Source organism: Aythya ferina (assembly GCF_964211825.1).
Source record: "Aythya ferina genome assembly, chromosome: 1".
In the NCBI taxonomy this organism is placed as follows: Eukaryota; Metazoa; Chordata; class Aves; order Anseriformes; family Anatidae; genus Aythya; species Aythya ferina.
This window is the reverse complement of record NC_140296.1, coordinates 81,484,744-81,497,404: the sequence shown is the minus strand read 5'-3', so window position 1 is coordinate 81,497,404 and position 12,661 is coordinate 81,484,744. Positions and strand designations below refer to the sequence as shown.

The 12,661-nt window shown below is 45.7% G+C and overlaps 1 protein-coding gene across 3 annotated transcripts in view; it reads left to right on the top strand.

The window, feature by feature from the left end:
• The first annotated feature begins 1,292 nt into the window (after nt 1-1,292).
• MAP3K15 (mitogen-activated protein kinase kinase kinase 15) overlaps nt 1,293-12,661 on the top strand; it is an 82,737-nt gene continuing 71,368 nt past the window's right edge. For 2 of the 3 annotated variants that reach the window (XM_084506224.1, XM_084506223.1), the window contains exon 1: nt 1,293-1,752. In XM_084506224.1, the coding sequence (XP_084362350.1) occupies nt 1,431-1,752 (322 nt within the window). In that variant the 5' untranslated portion in view covers nt 1,293-1,430. Of the gene's footprint in view, nt 1,753-6,924; nt 7,247-12,661 lie in introns of those variants that run through there. The other variant, XM_084506225.1, reaches the window with a different exon arrangement.

Here is a 12,661-nt window from a genome sequence, read left to right as displayed (position 1 = left end):
AGCAGCAAGGCGAGCGGCAGGCCCCCTCGGTGTGAGGACAGCGATGCAGTCTGAGGAAGCACCGAGAAGGAGTGCACCCAACAAGGAGACGTGTTGAGGGCAGAGGGATAGTGCACATGGCACAAAGGACACCAGTGCCCAAGGGACCTCTGGCGCACAGCTCACAGACACTCACAGGTGGTACCAGTGGCACTGCAACAATGCAGGGAACAGGCCGCCTCTCAGCCATACAGTGACAGGGGGCCAGGGTCTTCCCCATGGTACAGCGGTGGCGTGGAGCGAAGGCAGGAGTGCCAGCCAGCCAGCTGCATGGAGGAGAGGTGTGCCTATCATCCAGAACACAGCGTGGGACCCAGCCATGGACGTAACCCAAGCGGCAGCATTGAACCCATGCATGAAAATCAACTGGAGAGTGGCATGGGACCACGGCGTGGGACTGGACAACCCCCTGGTTCGGCACCCTGGCCAGAGAACATTCCAGATGGAAGGCATCCCATGTGGGCAGTCCCGCGCAAGGACTGGCTTGTCCTTCTGCCAAACACCATGGAGCCCATGGAGATGGATGCACCAAAAGATGTGGAGGAACCGATGGGGTTGGATCCACCTCAGCCAGGTCAGACCCGGGACTCCCCCGGCCTGCCTCTGCTCCCTGCCATCCGAGCACACCAGCAGTGTCGCAGCAGTGCTCGGCGAGCTCCCTGCTCGTCGCTCAGGCTCCATCCCCAGCATTAGCCTGGAGCCACCGAACACCACGGACATCCTGCAGGATGTCCTGGCAATAAAGAACTGTGTTGCCAATTCTCAGGGCTGTGTGAGTGCTTCTTTCCCATCCCCAGCCCTTGTGCGAGAGGCAGTAGCCTTTCTGCACAGAGCCTGGAGGAGGAGCACAAGAGAGGACCCAGCTCCCTTCAAGCTGCTGCGCTGGGGTGACAGGAGGAGTCCCCGAGGGCCACCATGCGCCTTTAACATGTGTGAAAATAGCCTGAGGGGTGAAAACAGTAGTGTGTAAGCGATTATGGGCGGCTAATTTCTTATTTTAGGAGTGAGTTTCTATATCTGAGTAATTGGTAACAACAGACATGGAGAAGGCTGAGGTATCGGCAACTTCTTCACCTCCGTCTAACGGCTGAAGGCGGGGGGGGGCTCCTAATGGCGGCGAAGGGCAGTGGGAAGGGCGCAGCCCGGCGGGGCCACACGGCTTAAATCCCCTGCCGGCGGGGAGGTGGCGTGTGCTGCCAGGGGCGGGGAAGGGGAAGCCATAAACGAGGCGAGGCCGCCCCGACGGTGTCGCCTCCCCCCTCGTCCCGGCGCTGCCCGCTTGTCCCTCAGCCGAGGGCGGCCGGGCGGGCGGGGAGCCGCTCGCCATGAGGCGCGGCCCCGCCTGAGCACCTGCAGGCGGCCGCCGGCCCCCCTCAGCCCTCGGAGGGGCCATGGAGAGCCCCGCGGGCGGCAACGCGGCGGCGGAGCCGGGGCACCCCGGCACGGAGCCGGAGCTGCCGGCTCCCTGCCCGCCCGAGGCGGCAGCGGGCGGTGTGGAGGCGGCGGAGGGTGCCCCGCGGGCGCGCTGCCTGCGGGCTGTGTATGTGCTGAACGAGCCGCCCAAGGGGGGAGCCGGGGCGAGGAGCCCCGAGGCAGGGGCTCGGCAGTGCCTGCTGAGGGCTTGCGAGGCTGAGGGGGCTCAGCTGGGCACGGTCAACTTCGGGGAGCTGGACTTCGGGGAGACGGCGGTGCTGGACGCCTTCTACGACGCGGGTGAGGGGGACGGAGCCTGGGGGGGGTGTGTGTGGGGACGGGGAGAGGGCTCCGAGGGGAGCCTCGTGTTATTGCTGTCTTGTCTGGCTACCTTAACAGGCTTCTTTGGTCGTCATCTTGCAGGATCAAGGTCACTTTATAAGAGGTTAATACAACTTTCTGGTGCTAAACTGCCTTTCTGTACACTTACGTCCAGCAAGAGCCTGGTTTCCAGGAGCACCCTGGCCAAGGAGCAGGAGGTGTGAGAAAACGTCTCTTCCTTGCACCAGCTCCTTCAGGCACCACAGAGCATTGCCCCAGTAAGACTGGCAAGCCTCCAGTGCCAGCCAAGCCTCAAGGAGTAGCAAATTTTTTGCTTGTGCAGTTTGGTGAGAACTTTCTTCCAGCTCTAAGCCTGGCTGAGATCTCAGAGCTGAGGCATGTTAGAGATGGAGATAGCATAGCATGAAGACTCTGATCTGGCTTGCTCAGATAGTTCACGTACACTGCTCCAGACCTGGACAGTGAAATTGGGTCATGTAGTTGCCCAGGGAAGTGGTGGCATCACCGTCCCTGGGGGTGTTCAAGGAAAGGTTGGACCTGGTGCTTGGGGACATGGTTTAGTGGGTGACATCGGTGGTAGGGGGGTGGTTGGAGCAGATCGTGAAGGTCTCTTCCAACTTTAATGATTCTGTGATTCTAAGGGTGTATAGAAGTGTGGCCTGAAGAAGACAGCTTGTCAGTGTTGCTTACCCAGTCCAGGCTTGAGCTGGTGATTGGGCTCTGTTGGTTCAGAAGAAAGCTCTTCTCCCTTCTCCACTCAAAAAAAAAAAACACCTGTTAGGTTGGACAGTGCAGGAGAGAGTCAAGAGCTTTGTGAGTAAGCAGAGGAAGCCCCTAGGTCAATAGGTAATTTTAAAAGTAATCAAGGTGAGTATGTGTGGAGAAATTCCAGACTGATTTTTCTCCTATCTTTGTGAGTGGACCTCAGGAAACTGGAGGATTCACAGACTCCAAAGAGAAAAGTACCATTAAGTCCAGGCTTATGCCCATCTTACACAAGAAGAAACTTTGATTTGCTCATGAGATATGTTAAAGTAGACTTTTTAAGACTTTAGTCTTGAAATGCTCATATGACATTGAGTCTATTTCATCCCCTGATAAGTCACCCAAATATTGAGGAACCTCACATTGTTGTTGTTTTCTTTTATTTTTTTTTTTAACTTCAACTTCCCAATCAGGAGATTCTATTATATCTCTATTAGCAGAGTTGAAAAGTGTTCTCTGTGCATAACAGATACACTGTTTGTGTGTTTTAGTACACAGCCATAAAGGAGCAATTTCTTTGCATTGCTCCAGGATTACTGTATGCTTACTCTCCTGAAGGTAAGCATAACGTTATACTTCCTGGTGGCCTCATCAATGCAAAAATGTTTCTGTTTCTACTAATAGTCCTATTAATGTATTTGCACACATTTGTTCTGCTTTGCACTGAGATCTTATTATGAGACAGCTATTAGTTTTCTTAAGTTGCATTATGAAATAGGTGTCTTGTCTGGGAGCGTGGCCTAACTTTGCAAATCTCTATGGTGTTCAGGTCATCTTGTAGGACCAAGATCATTTTATAAGTGATTAATAATGGTTTGCAATACTAAACTGCCTTACTGCTGAATACTACTGCAATGCTCTTATGTCCAGGCTTAGTAAGCAAATATTTTATACAATTTTTATGTCCATTAAAAACTAATTGCATAGTCCTCAACCAATAATTGTTCCAAAGGAGACCATTCGAAATAGTCTTTTTATCCATATCTTTCCAGTAACAACTTTTTGAGATCAGCCAGGGGGACAACTCTGTAATCTGTGTAATGTATTCCCTTATTTGGCAAAAATTTTGGTCAAAGCATCCTTTAATGTTGTTATCTGTAATGAGAAAAACTCAAGTCTATTAGCACAAGTCACTGTTGTCAACCAGACTGCAAGCTGTCAAAAAGCAGAGAGGTTTTCATCAGTATATACTTTCTGGAAAATCACGCAGAATGTTACTGGTAGTTTAGCATTTGTTCATTGATAAGAAGAATCCCAAATTAGCTGCCATCAACTACAATGTACCCTGAAAATGTGAACATCCTTTAAAAAAAAAAAAAAAAAAGCTAAGTATAAACTATCATTTTAATACAATATTTGTTTTGCTCTTCTGTTGTTTTAGTAAGTACCACTTCTAGCATCAACATTTTTAATAACTTTTTTGCTCTTGCATTGCTCTAGTTACTGTCTGCTTTTTAACTGAAGATCTTAGCTCCCTGGTTCATGCTTTTACCTTTATTTATTTATTTATTTATTTATGAACAGTTGGGCTGTACTGTCCTCCTCCCCTTCCTTTGGAGATTTCCCTATTCTTATTGTGTGTCTAAAGTAGATGTTCAGAGAAAACCTCAGTCAGAACTTCTAAAGTTACAGAACCACAGAATACCCTGAGTTGGAATGGGGCACAAGGATCTTCCAGTCCAACTCTTGGCTCCACACAGGACCACCCAAAAATCAGACCCTGTGTCTGAGAGCACTGTCCAAATGCTCCTTGAATTCTGTCAGGCTCAGTGCTGTGACCACTGCCCTGGGCAGCCTGTCCCAGTGCCCGACCACCCTCTGGGTGCAGAACCTTTCCCTAACCCCCAGCCTGACCCTCCCCTGTCCCAGCTCCATGCCGTTCCCTCGGGTCCTGTCGCTGTCCCCAGAGAGCAGAGCTCAGCGCCTGCCCCTCCGCTCCCCTCGTGAGGGAGCTGCAGGCCGCCATGAGGCCTCCCCTCAGCCTGCTCTGCTCGGGGCTGAGCACACCAAGGGGCCTCAGCCACTCCTCATGTATCTTGTCCTCTAAACCCTTCACCATCTTTGTGTCCCTCCTCTGGACACCCTCTGATAGTTTTATCTCCTTCTAATATTGTGGTGCCCCAAAGTACACACAGCACTTGGGGTGAGGCTGCACCAGAGCAGAGCGGGACAATCTCTTCCCTCGGCCAGCTAGCCATGCTGTGCCTGATGCTCCTCACGGTACGGATGGCCCTTTTGGCTGTCAGGGCACACTGCTGACTAATATTCAATTTGCCATCAACCAGAATCCGCAGACCCCTTTCCATGGTGCTACTCTCCAGCCTCTCCTATGTACAGCCAGGGAAATTGTTGTGCTTTTAAGAAGCAGTTCCTCTTGCTGTCTTAGGAGAGTAGGGCTTCTCTAGAAGATGCTTGCCTGTAGTTGTCTTTTGGTTTTCTAGTTGAAATCTTGACCACTATGTATCCACTAATGTTTAAAGAGGTCCCCTGGTTCTGGATCAGGTCAGCGGGCTCTCTGTTGAGAGTGCCATCCATGATCCCATTTTCCCCATTCTGCCTGAGGTCGTAGCCATTTACTTGAAGCTGTAAGACACTCTCCCCCCGCCCCCAGGCACGCACATTTTATTTAGTGTGAATCTATGATATAATGATTCTTGGAATCAGTACCTTTGTGAAGACAAACCCAGCAAACTTTAATGACAGAGTGCAAGGAGAAAGATCAGCAGGAACCTCTTTTTCCTGTCTGCAGGCAGACTTCCTCGTAGATGATTTTTTGGAAAACCACTGAGAAGAGTGCTGCAAAAACAGCTATTTTCTGTCATAAGAGGATGACGTCTCTTTCTTTTCCCCTTGAGTGTGCTCATTACTGACTTCCCACCATTTGAAATCTTACCATGTGTAGGAATGTCACTTGTGGCTCATGCCTTAAGTAAGCTATTTCAGAGCAGCAGGTAATGCAGAGTGACTCTGATGTTCAGGAACCACAGAACTTTCGAAGATGCTTTAATAAAAGGGAACTTGGAAGTTCGGCAGCTCTTGTGAGCAAACTTGCAACGAATGGTGAAATTAGGGCTTGTTAACAAAAAGATGAGCTCTCTTTGCTCAGGCTGTGTTATAGAAACAAGCTGGCAACAAAGTAATGTATGTTATACAGAAATGAACGATGGTATCTACCTAAGAAAAGCAACCGGGATGCTGGCATACATTGAATGTATCTCTAGGAAGGAAGTGTCATTATTTTTAGGCAGAAAGCCACAGATACCAGGCATTGGTGTGTAGCTTTTCTTTCCTTTTCTTTCCTTTTCTTTCCTTTTCTTTCCTTTTCTTTCCTTTTCTTTCCTTTTCTTTCCTTTTCTTTCCTTTTCTTTCCTTTTCTTTCCTTTTCTTTCCTTTTCTTTCCTTTTCTTTCCTTTTCTTTCCTTTTTTTTTTTTTTTTTTTCTCTCACAAAATAAAAGCAATCTTACACAAGAACAGCAAGCCTAGGAACTGACTGCGGATTTTTGAAGTTCTTCAGAATTATCCCTTGCAGAAAATCAAACTAAAATGACTGTAGCGTGTTCATAATCAGCTGAAGAGGCATGGTGAAAGGGTGAGTGTGGCCTTGCTAGTGGTGTTACAGATCGATTTAGTCTCTTCATGGTCTGACTATATACACAAAGGGTCTTTCAGTTCTGGATGTGCTAAGAAAGAAAACGTGGTGCCAGAGTTAAATGTCTGCCCTGTGCCTGTGGAAGGGTGATGTCAGATGGAAAGAGCAGTAGCTTTTACTTGTCTACCTGAAACTTTATCAAGGCTTATTGCTCACGGTCTTTGGCCACAGCGCTAAGTGAAGGAGTGGCACCCTCTACAGTTGTACAAGTTTTGCACGTTCCCGTTTTGTTTCTGTGAGATCCTGTTTCTGTAGTTGATTATCCTTTTACCTCAGGAAGGATGCACAGCAGTCTGTTCTGAGGCTTGAAATATTCCTTGGCTCATTTGGCCATGATGTCTTGAGAGGACGGCAGTCACTGAAGTCAGCAACCAGCAACGTGACAGTCAACTGGAAGGAAGAAAAACTAGGGAGAGACTGGAGTACTGAGGAATAAAGCTAGAAGTTTGCCTGAGGGGAAAACAAACAAACAAACAAACAAACAAACAAACAAAAAACCACCAACAAACAAAACATTTATCACTAGTTTAAGATAATATACAGCATGGCAACTAACAGAGTTGAGCTGGAGGCACACGTTTTTCTTGCTGACTGCTGCAGGAACTGTAATCTCTGACAGGAAGGTGAGGATGACAGCTGAGGGCAATAACTTCTTAAATAAGCTTTGGCACACCTTGCTGCTGCAATTTATCTTTGCCCTTGGGTGTGACAGTGAGCAGTGGAGAAGGGGTTAGAGGTTAGCTATCTGCTGCTGCCTCAGCAGGCAGGGGTTGCTGTTTTACCGAGGAATACTTGGTGGTTTTTCTTCCACTTCTTTTGCCCTGCAATCATCCCGATGTCTGGAGGTGTATTTTCTTTAAACCTGAGGAGATACATACACTGTCATCTGATCTTTTATCTCCACGTGGTACTGCACATCTAGAGCAAGTCCGTGCGTCTCCAGCAAAGCACTGCGTTGTGCCATCAAGCTAAATATTCTGGTGACAAAACTCTGCCGTGTACGAGTATTGCAGTCCTTTTACACTCAAGTGCATGAGGTGAGTTTTAAAAGACCATCGTGAGCTCGAGACAATCTATCAAGTGTAGGTGTTACTGTGTTATGAGACATCCTGGGCACTGTGGTGCACGGTTACATTCATGGAGAATGGTTTTGTATCAACCTTGTTGCTGTTCCAATGTGTACCCTGACAGGCTTCACTTTGGTCCAACTATTCTATGAAAGAACTCCTTGAAGTTGGTGGAACAAGTTTAGAAACACGCAAACAAGTAACCATAAATAGGTTATATAGAATCCATGAATGTTCCTGTGGTTTATTGCCCTGGGCCAAATGCAGGATTGGAGCTGCATTCAGAGAATAAAGAAGATGTTAAAAACAAAAAAGAAGAAAAGAAGAAATATACCCTGACTCCCTCATGGGGACGGAGTCTTGTGTTACTTCTCCTTTTGGAGAACCTCTCTTTTTAGTTGTGGTTGGTTGTGTGGAAAGGAATAGTGGCAATAAAAACCCAGTATGATTTGCTACCTTTTAATGAAGCATTGAATTTAATTGTTTACATCTCTAAAAACCAGCTGTTAATCATACCAATCTGGGCTCCTTTCCCTGTTCCAAGGTGAGAGTATACATGTATGTGTGCTCTATCGCCTACAGCTTTCCATTTTCTCTGCTTGCCTTTCTCTCCTCCTGTTCCTAGACCTTAAATCTGAGAGAGCTATCCGGATTCAGAGTCTGGCTATGAACCCTGTATCATGGAGTTTTGTAGCTAGGAGCACATCGGGTTATTTCTAGGCATTGAGTCAGCTGAGAAAGAATCTCCCTGAATGTCATGCAAATTGTGTGTTTGTATTTGTTCTAATTCGCTCTGCATGTAATATTTTCACTTTATGATTCTTTCTAAATAGATCTAATTAGGCAGAAGCTTTTACACCCATTACAATGGGTAATGAATGGTTGGATATATCATCAGCTGTCTTTGATCTGAAGACAAATTATTGTCACACTTACTGCCCTTGAACACACCAGAGATGACATTTTTGTTTTGTTTTTAAATATTGCTTAAATGTTTTGGGGAAAATGAAACCTTGTAAGCAAGAGTTGTCTGAGCAATATCAGAGAGCTCCTGAAAAGCAGCAGTGAGAAGTGAGGCTGACTGGCTTGAGTCAACCGGGCTGTACACCTGAGGCTGCTGATGTGCAAGCCTGGTCCCTTGGCTCCTTTGCACTCGTTGCGTGCTTGTTCAGGCCTGCTGTGCTGTGTGTACCATATTCTTTATAGGTTTAAGATTTGCAAACTGTTTCTGCAAGACCTGAGCTCACAAAATTAAATGTTTTTTTTTAAAAGGCAATGTTTCTTTATGTGGGTTAATTACGTTGCTTTAATTTTCGTTCTTCCATGAAATAGGCAAATGGTGAGAGAAATGCAGTTAGCTCGTGTGGCATTCTGCTGTCACGTTTTGCTTTTTTTAGTGTAATTATACCTCACTTTTGTTTTATCACCAAATTACATGTGGATATTAAACAAATATTGATGTGTTCCGTAGTTAAAAAGTAACTAATGTTCCTGTTTTGCAGATGTAGAAGGATTGAGGTAAAGCTTTTCTGGCGTGTAAGGAGTTGGTGCAGGACTGGGATGAGAACTCCAGACTTTTTGGCTTCCTCTGCACTCTCTCTCAGTGATGGCCGCAAGTTCAGGCTGGGTGGCTGTCTGTGCTGGCTGCAGCCTGCGTCCAGTTGACCCCAGGGGCATGCTGCTGCTTTGGCACATGCGGAGGAGCAGCCCCTGCAGGGCTTGTTTGGTGTAGCTGCTGCCTCCTTTCACGCTGCAATGATGTTATGTGGCTGGAATGAGGCCGTGGAGACAGGCAGGGGTCTTCCTTTAGGAGGACCTCGGGGTGGTTTACTGCTTGCAGGTGGAATCTGTGAACATGGTAGGTAGGCTCTGTTTTTTTCGGTGTGGACGGGAGATGCTTTAACTTCAGGCTACCTTTGAACGGCAGCGTGGGTGCTTGAGACTGAGCCAAGAGGGAGGGCAGCTGTTGTTTTATCCTGCTCCCAGGCACGGGCTTGCTGTAAACAGCAGAGCTGCAGCCCCTGCTGAGGTCAGCGTGGTTCAGCTGGCAGCTGCTGGTGGGCCACACGTGTCCCACAATATGATTCCACCTAGCCTCTTGCCTTTCTTTTGGGAGCTGCAGCTACCTTTACCTTTTCTTGGGAGCTTGGGGCTGCTATAGAGGCAGTTCAGGAGCAAAAGCTGCACCTCTGTGGTCTGTGAGGATGGGGGCCCAAAGCTGCAACGTGAATTCTGACACTAAAAAGCATTGGATCAGTCTGCCTTGATAAAATGTGCTTGCTTTTTTTATCCTTCATAATACTTTCGTATGGCCAAAGGGCACGGCCCCAGCCTTGGTAAGCGTGACCTTCCATTGAATGAAGCCGTCTGTGCTGCCAGGCACAAATCCAAAACAGTAGTGGTGCTGCTAAAAGAGTACATCCCCAGCCTTCTGCTCAGCTGGGGTGCTGTAGCTGAATCCGGCATTAAGGGAAATCCTTTGGTTTGCTATAGCTGAACATCTGGGCACACGGTTGTGTCTAGTATAGTATACGCTGCTGTTAGGCTTACATTCTCGTGAAACATTCTTAAATATCTGTTTAAAGAAGGAAACAAAAGGGTAACTGTAAATAGAATAATCTTGTGGTGCTTTTTAAACCCGTTTCCCTGGGTATTATCTTTCTTGTTTCATTTTTGCATTAAGTTGAAAGAGGAAATGCCTAAACTCTCTGCTGCTTGTGTCTCTCTCTTCTTCCATTTAGGAGAACTTGCCTGCATGCACAGAGCCATAGCTCAATGATGGGTGGTCTTTGGCCTCTTGACAACTTGAGAGATACTGGTCACTTAGTGTCTGAAGCTCTTCAGGAGTAAAATCAAATGCATTAGTTCTGTTTAAAATAAATAAATAAGCTGTAAATCAATATGATAATGAGCTTTCCCTAAAACTCTTCAACCTCCTACTAGTGCTATGTATGAGTTGTGGAAACTCTTTTGCCTCCAAGAGCACTGAAAACAGAGTTGTAAAACCTTTTTTTTTTTTTTTTTTTCCCCTTTAAATTCTAATACATGTGTGTGCTGGGGGGATAGGTTTCTTGTTTGTCTTGCCTTTGTTCTGAGAGTGACAAGCTGAAACAGGACTAGGAATTTGTGAATGGAAACAGTTACAGTGCTATATTCTGTGTGCGCTGTTTTCAAACGGCAACAGACCAGTCATCTCTGCTGCTTTAATCTTAGCTGGAAATAAAAGTTCGCAGGAGAAAAGCTCCTGCAAAGAAATGTTTGCAGTGGAGTTGCTGCTTTGTACTAGGCTTCTTTACTTAGCGCTGCACACACAGAAGCCCTGCTGTGAAATAGAACAACTCTCTGCTTTTGTCAGCATCGTCTCTGCCTTTTGTAGAAAGCTGGGTTGTTTCAGGTATTTTCTGTGTCCTGGATGTTCTCCAGTCTTTATACTGTCAGCGTGAGAAAAGGATGTGATCACCCAGCTCAAAGGCAGACATTGTGCCTCTGCCTGCTAATGCTGTGCGTGGTCCTTAAGCTAACTGGCAAATTATGGAGTCTGGTTGTGGAGGAAGTACCCAACCCAGTCTGAAAAGAGTTTGAAAATGGTCAAGTTGGATTTTTTGTTTCCATTGTAATTAGATGTTGGAGTTGCTTAAACTTTTTGCTTATTTTAATAACTACAGTTCAAAACTAGGTAAGTCTTGATACCATTTTTTAAAAAACAAGCTGATTTGACTATGTGGCTTGCAGTGAAGACTGCACATACATGTAGGAATGCTTGATTGTCTCTATTTTTATTTTTCCCTTTAATGCCTATTTGGATTCCTTGTTTTGTGATTATGATCACCGCTGTGAAGATACAGTACAACTTTGGAGAAGAATACCAAGTTACTTTCATTAACTTTTGCTATTTTAGACCATTTTAAAGATGGTTATCCAGAATTTAGTTTGTTCAATCAAAACTTTGTGGCATACTTCCCACCATGACAGATTCACAAGGTACTGATTGCTATGTACACTTGATCCTTTTCCTTCAATATGACCAAATTTGGATTTTCCACCTTATGGTCCTTGAAATAGCTGGCAGGTGCCGTTCTATCCTGGCTGTTTAGTAAATCCACGGGGCCTCTGATCTGACTATGGTAGTTGCTCAACCCTGACTTTGACAAGTGCCTCATCAAAGTTGATAAAGCTTTGAAGAGTCACAAGTGCTGCAATGTGTAGTATAAATCTCATCCTCCTCCTGGAGTATATGTTGCTATGCATGAAACTGGCCATGTTATCATACTTTCCTGAACACTTTGCAAGTATTTTTTGAGAAATATGCTGGTTTAATCTCATCTTGCACAGTTCGTACTTAATTCCAACTAGTAAACCTCAGCTTAACTCTGATTCCAAAGGAGAAAACAGCAAATGCCCACTCTCAGCAGCATTTCAGGGACGTAGCTTAGTGGGTGATACTGGTGGTCACAGTATGGTTGGACCAGATGATCTCAGAGGTGTTTCCCAACCGTAATGATTCTGTGATTTGACATCCTTTGATAGCCTGGGTATCTCATTGTCCAACTACAGAACAGAACACAGTACAAAGATGGTCCTGATGGTCTGAAAGATCAAATAGGAACTGTGCTGTGAAAGTTGTAAACTGATTTTCAGAGTGACTAATACAACAAGCATTAGTTTTTCTGTTTTTTTTTGTACTGCTTAGTTCTGATCAGTCATCTATCTGTACTACACTACACTGTGATCACTGGGACAAAGCAGAGAAGCAGTTCCAGGATGAAGATGCGTGAAGCTGGGGTGCAGCTTTTTAATTATTATTATTTTTTATTCTGTTTTTATTCTTCTTTGCTTACCAACCCCAAATCTTTAGAAACTACATTCTTTCCCCAGAATACGAAGAAAAGTATGCTTCAGCAAGTTGTGCCAGAGATTTCCTGAAGTCTGTTTGGAACCATATCCTGTTGATTGGAACAGCAATGTGGATTCAGCTGTGTAATACATAGAACACTGCAACTATAATTACCCTCAAGAGGCAGTTAACAATACTTGTAGAATTGAGTTTTCAGTGAAAAAGTCAATGTGTCTTGGGATTTATTAAATATTTGTTGGTGTATTTTTTTCCCTCTTTTAAGCTGAGATCTTGTCAGCATCCATGGTGGACTGCATCTCCTGACAACTTTATATGTACATATATTTTGAGGTGAGCCATTCTACACTCTAATAAATGACAGAGACCATGTTTGGGGACTTGCTGTTAAATCAGTTTCATGTGATTCAGTTTGTCTGCTGAATCACAACTTGGAAGCACTAATATTCCTCTAATTCTATAGCGATCCCATGGTGTTTAGCTTTGGGTTATAATTTGTACTTACTTTTACTTATATTCTAAGCTAAAATAGG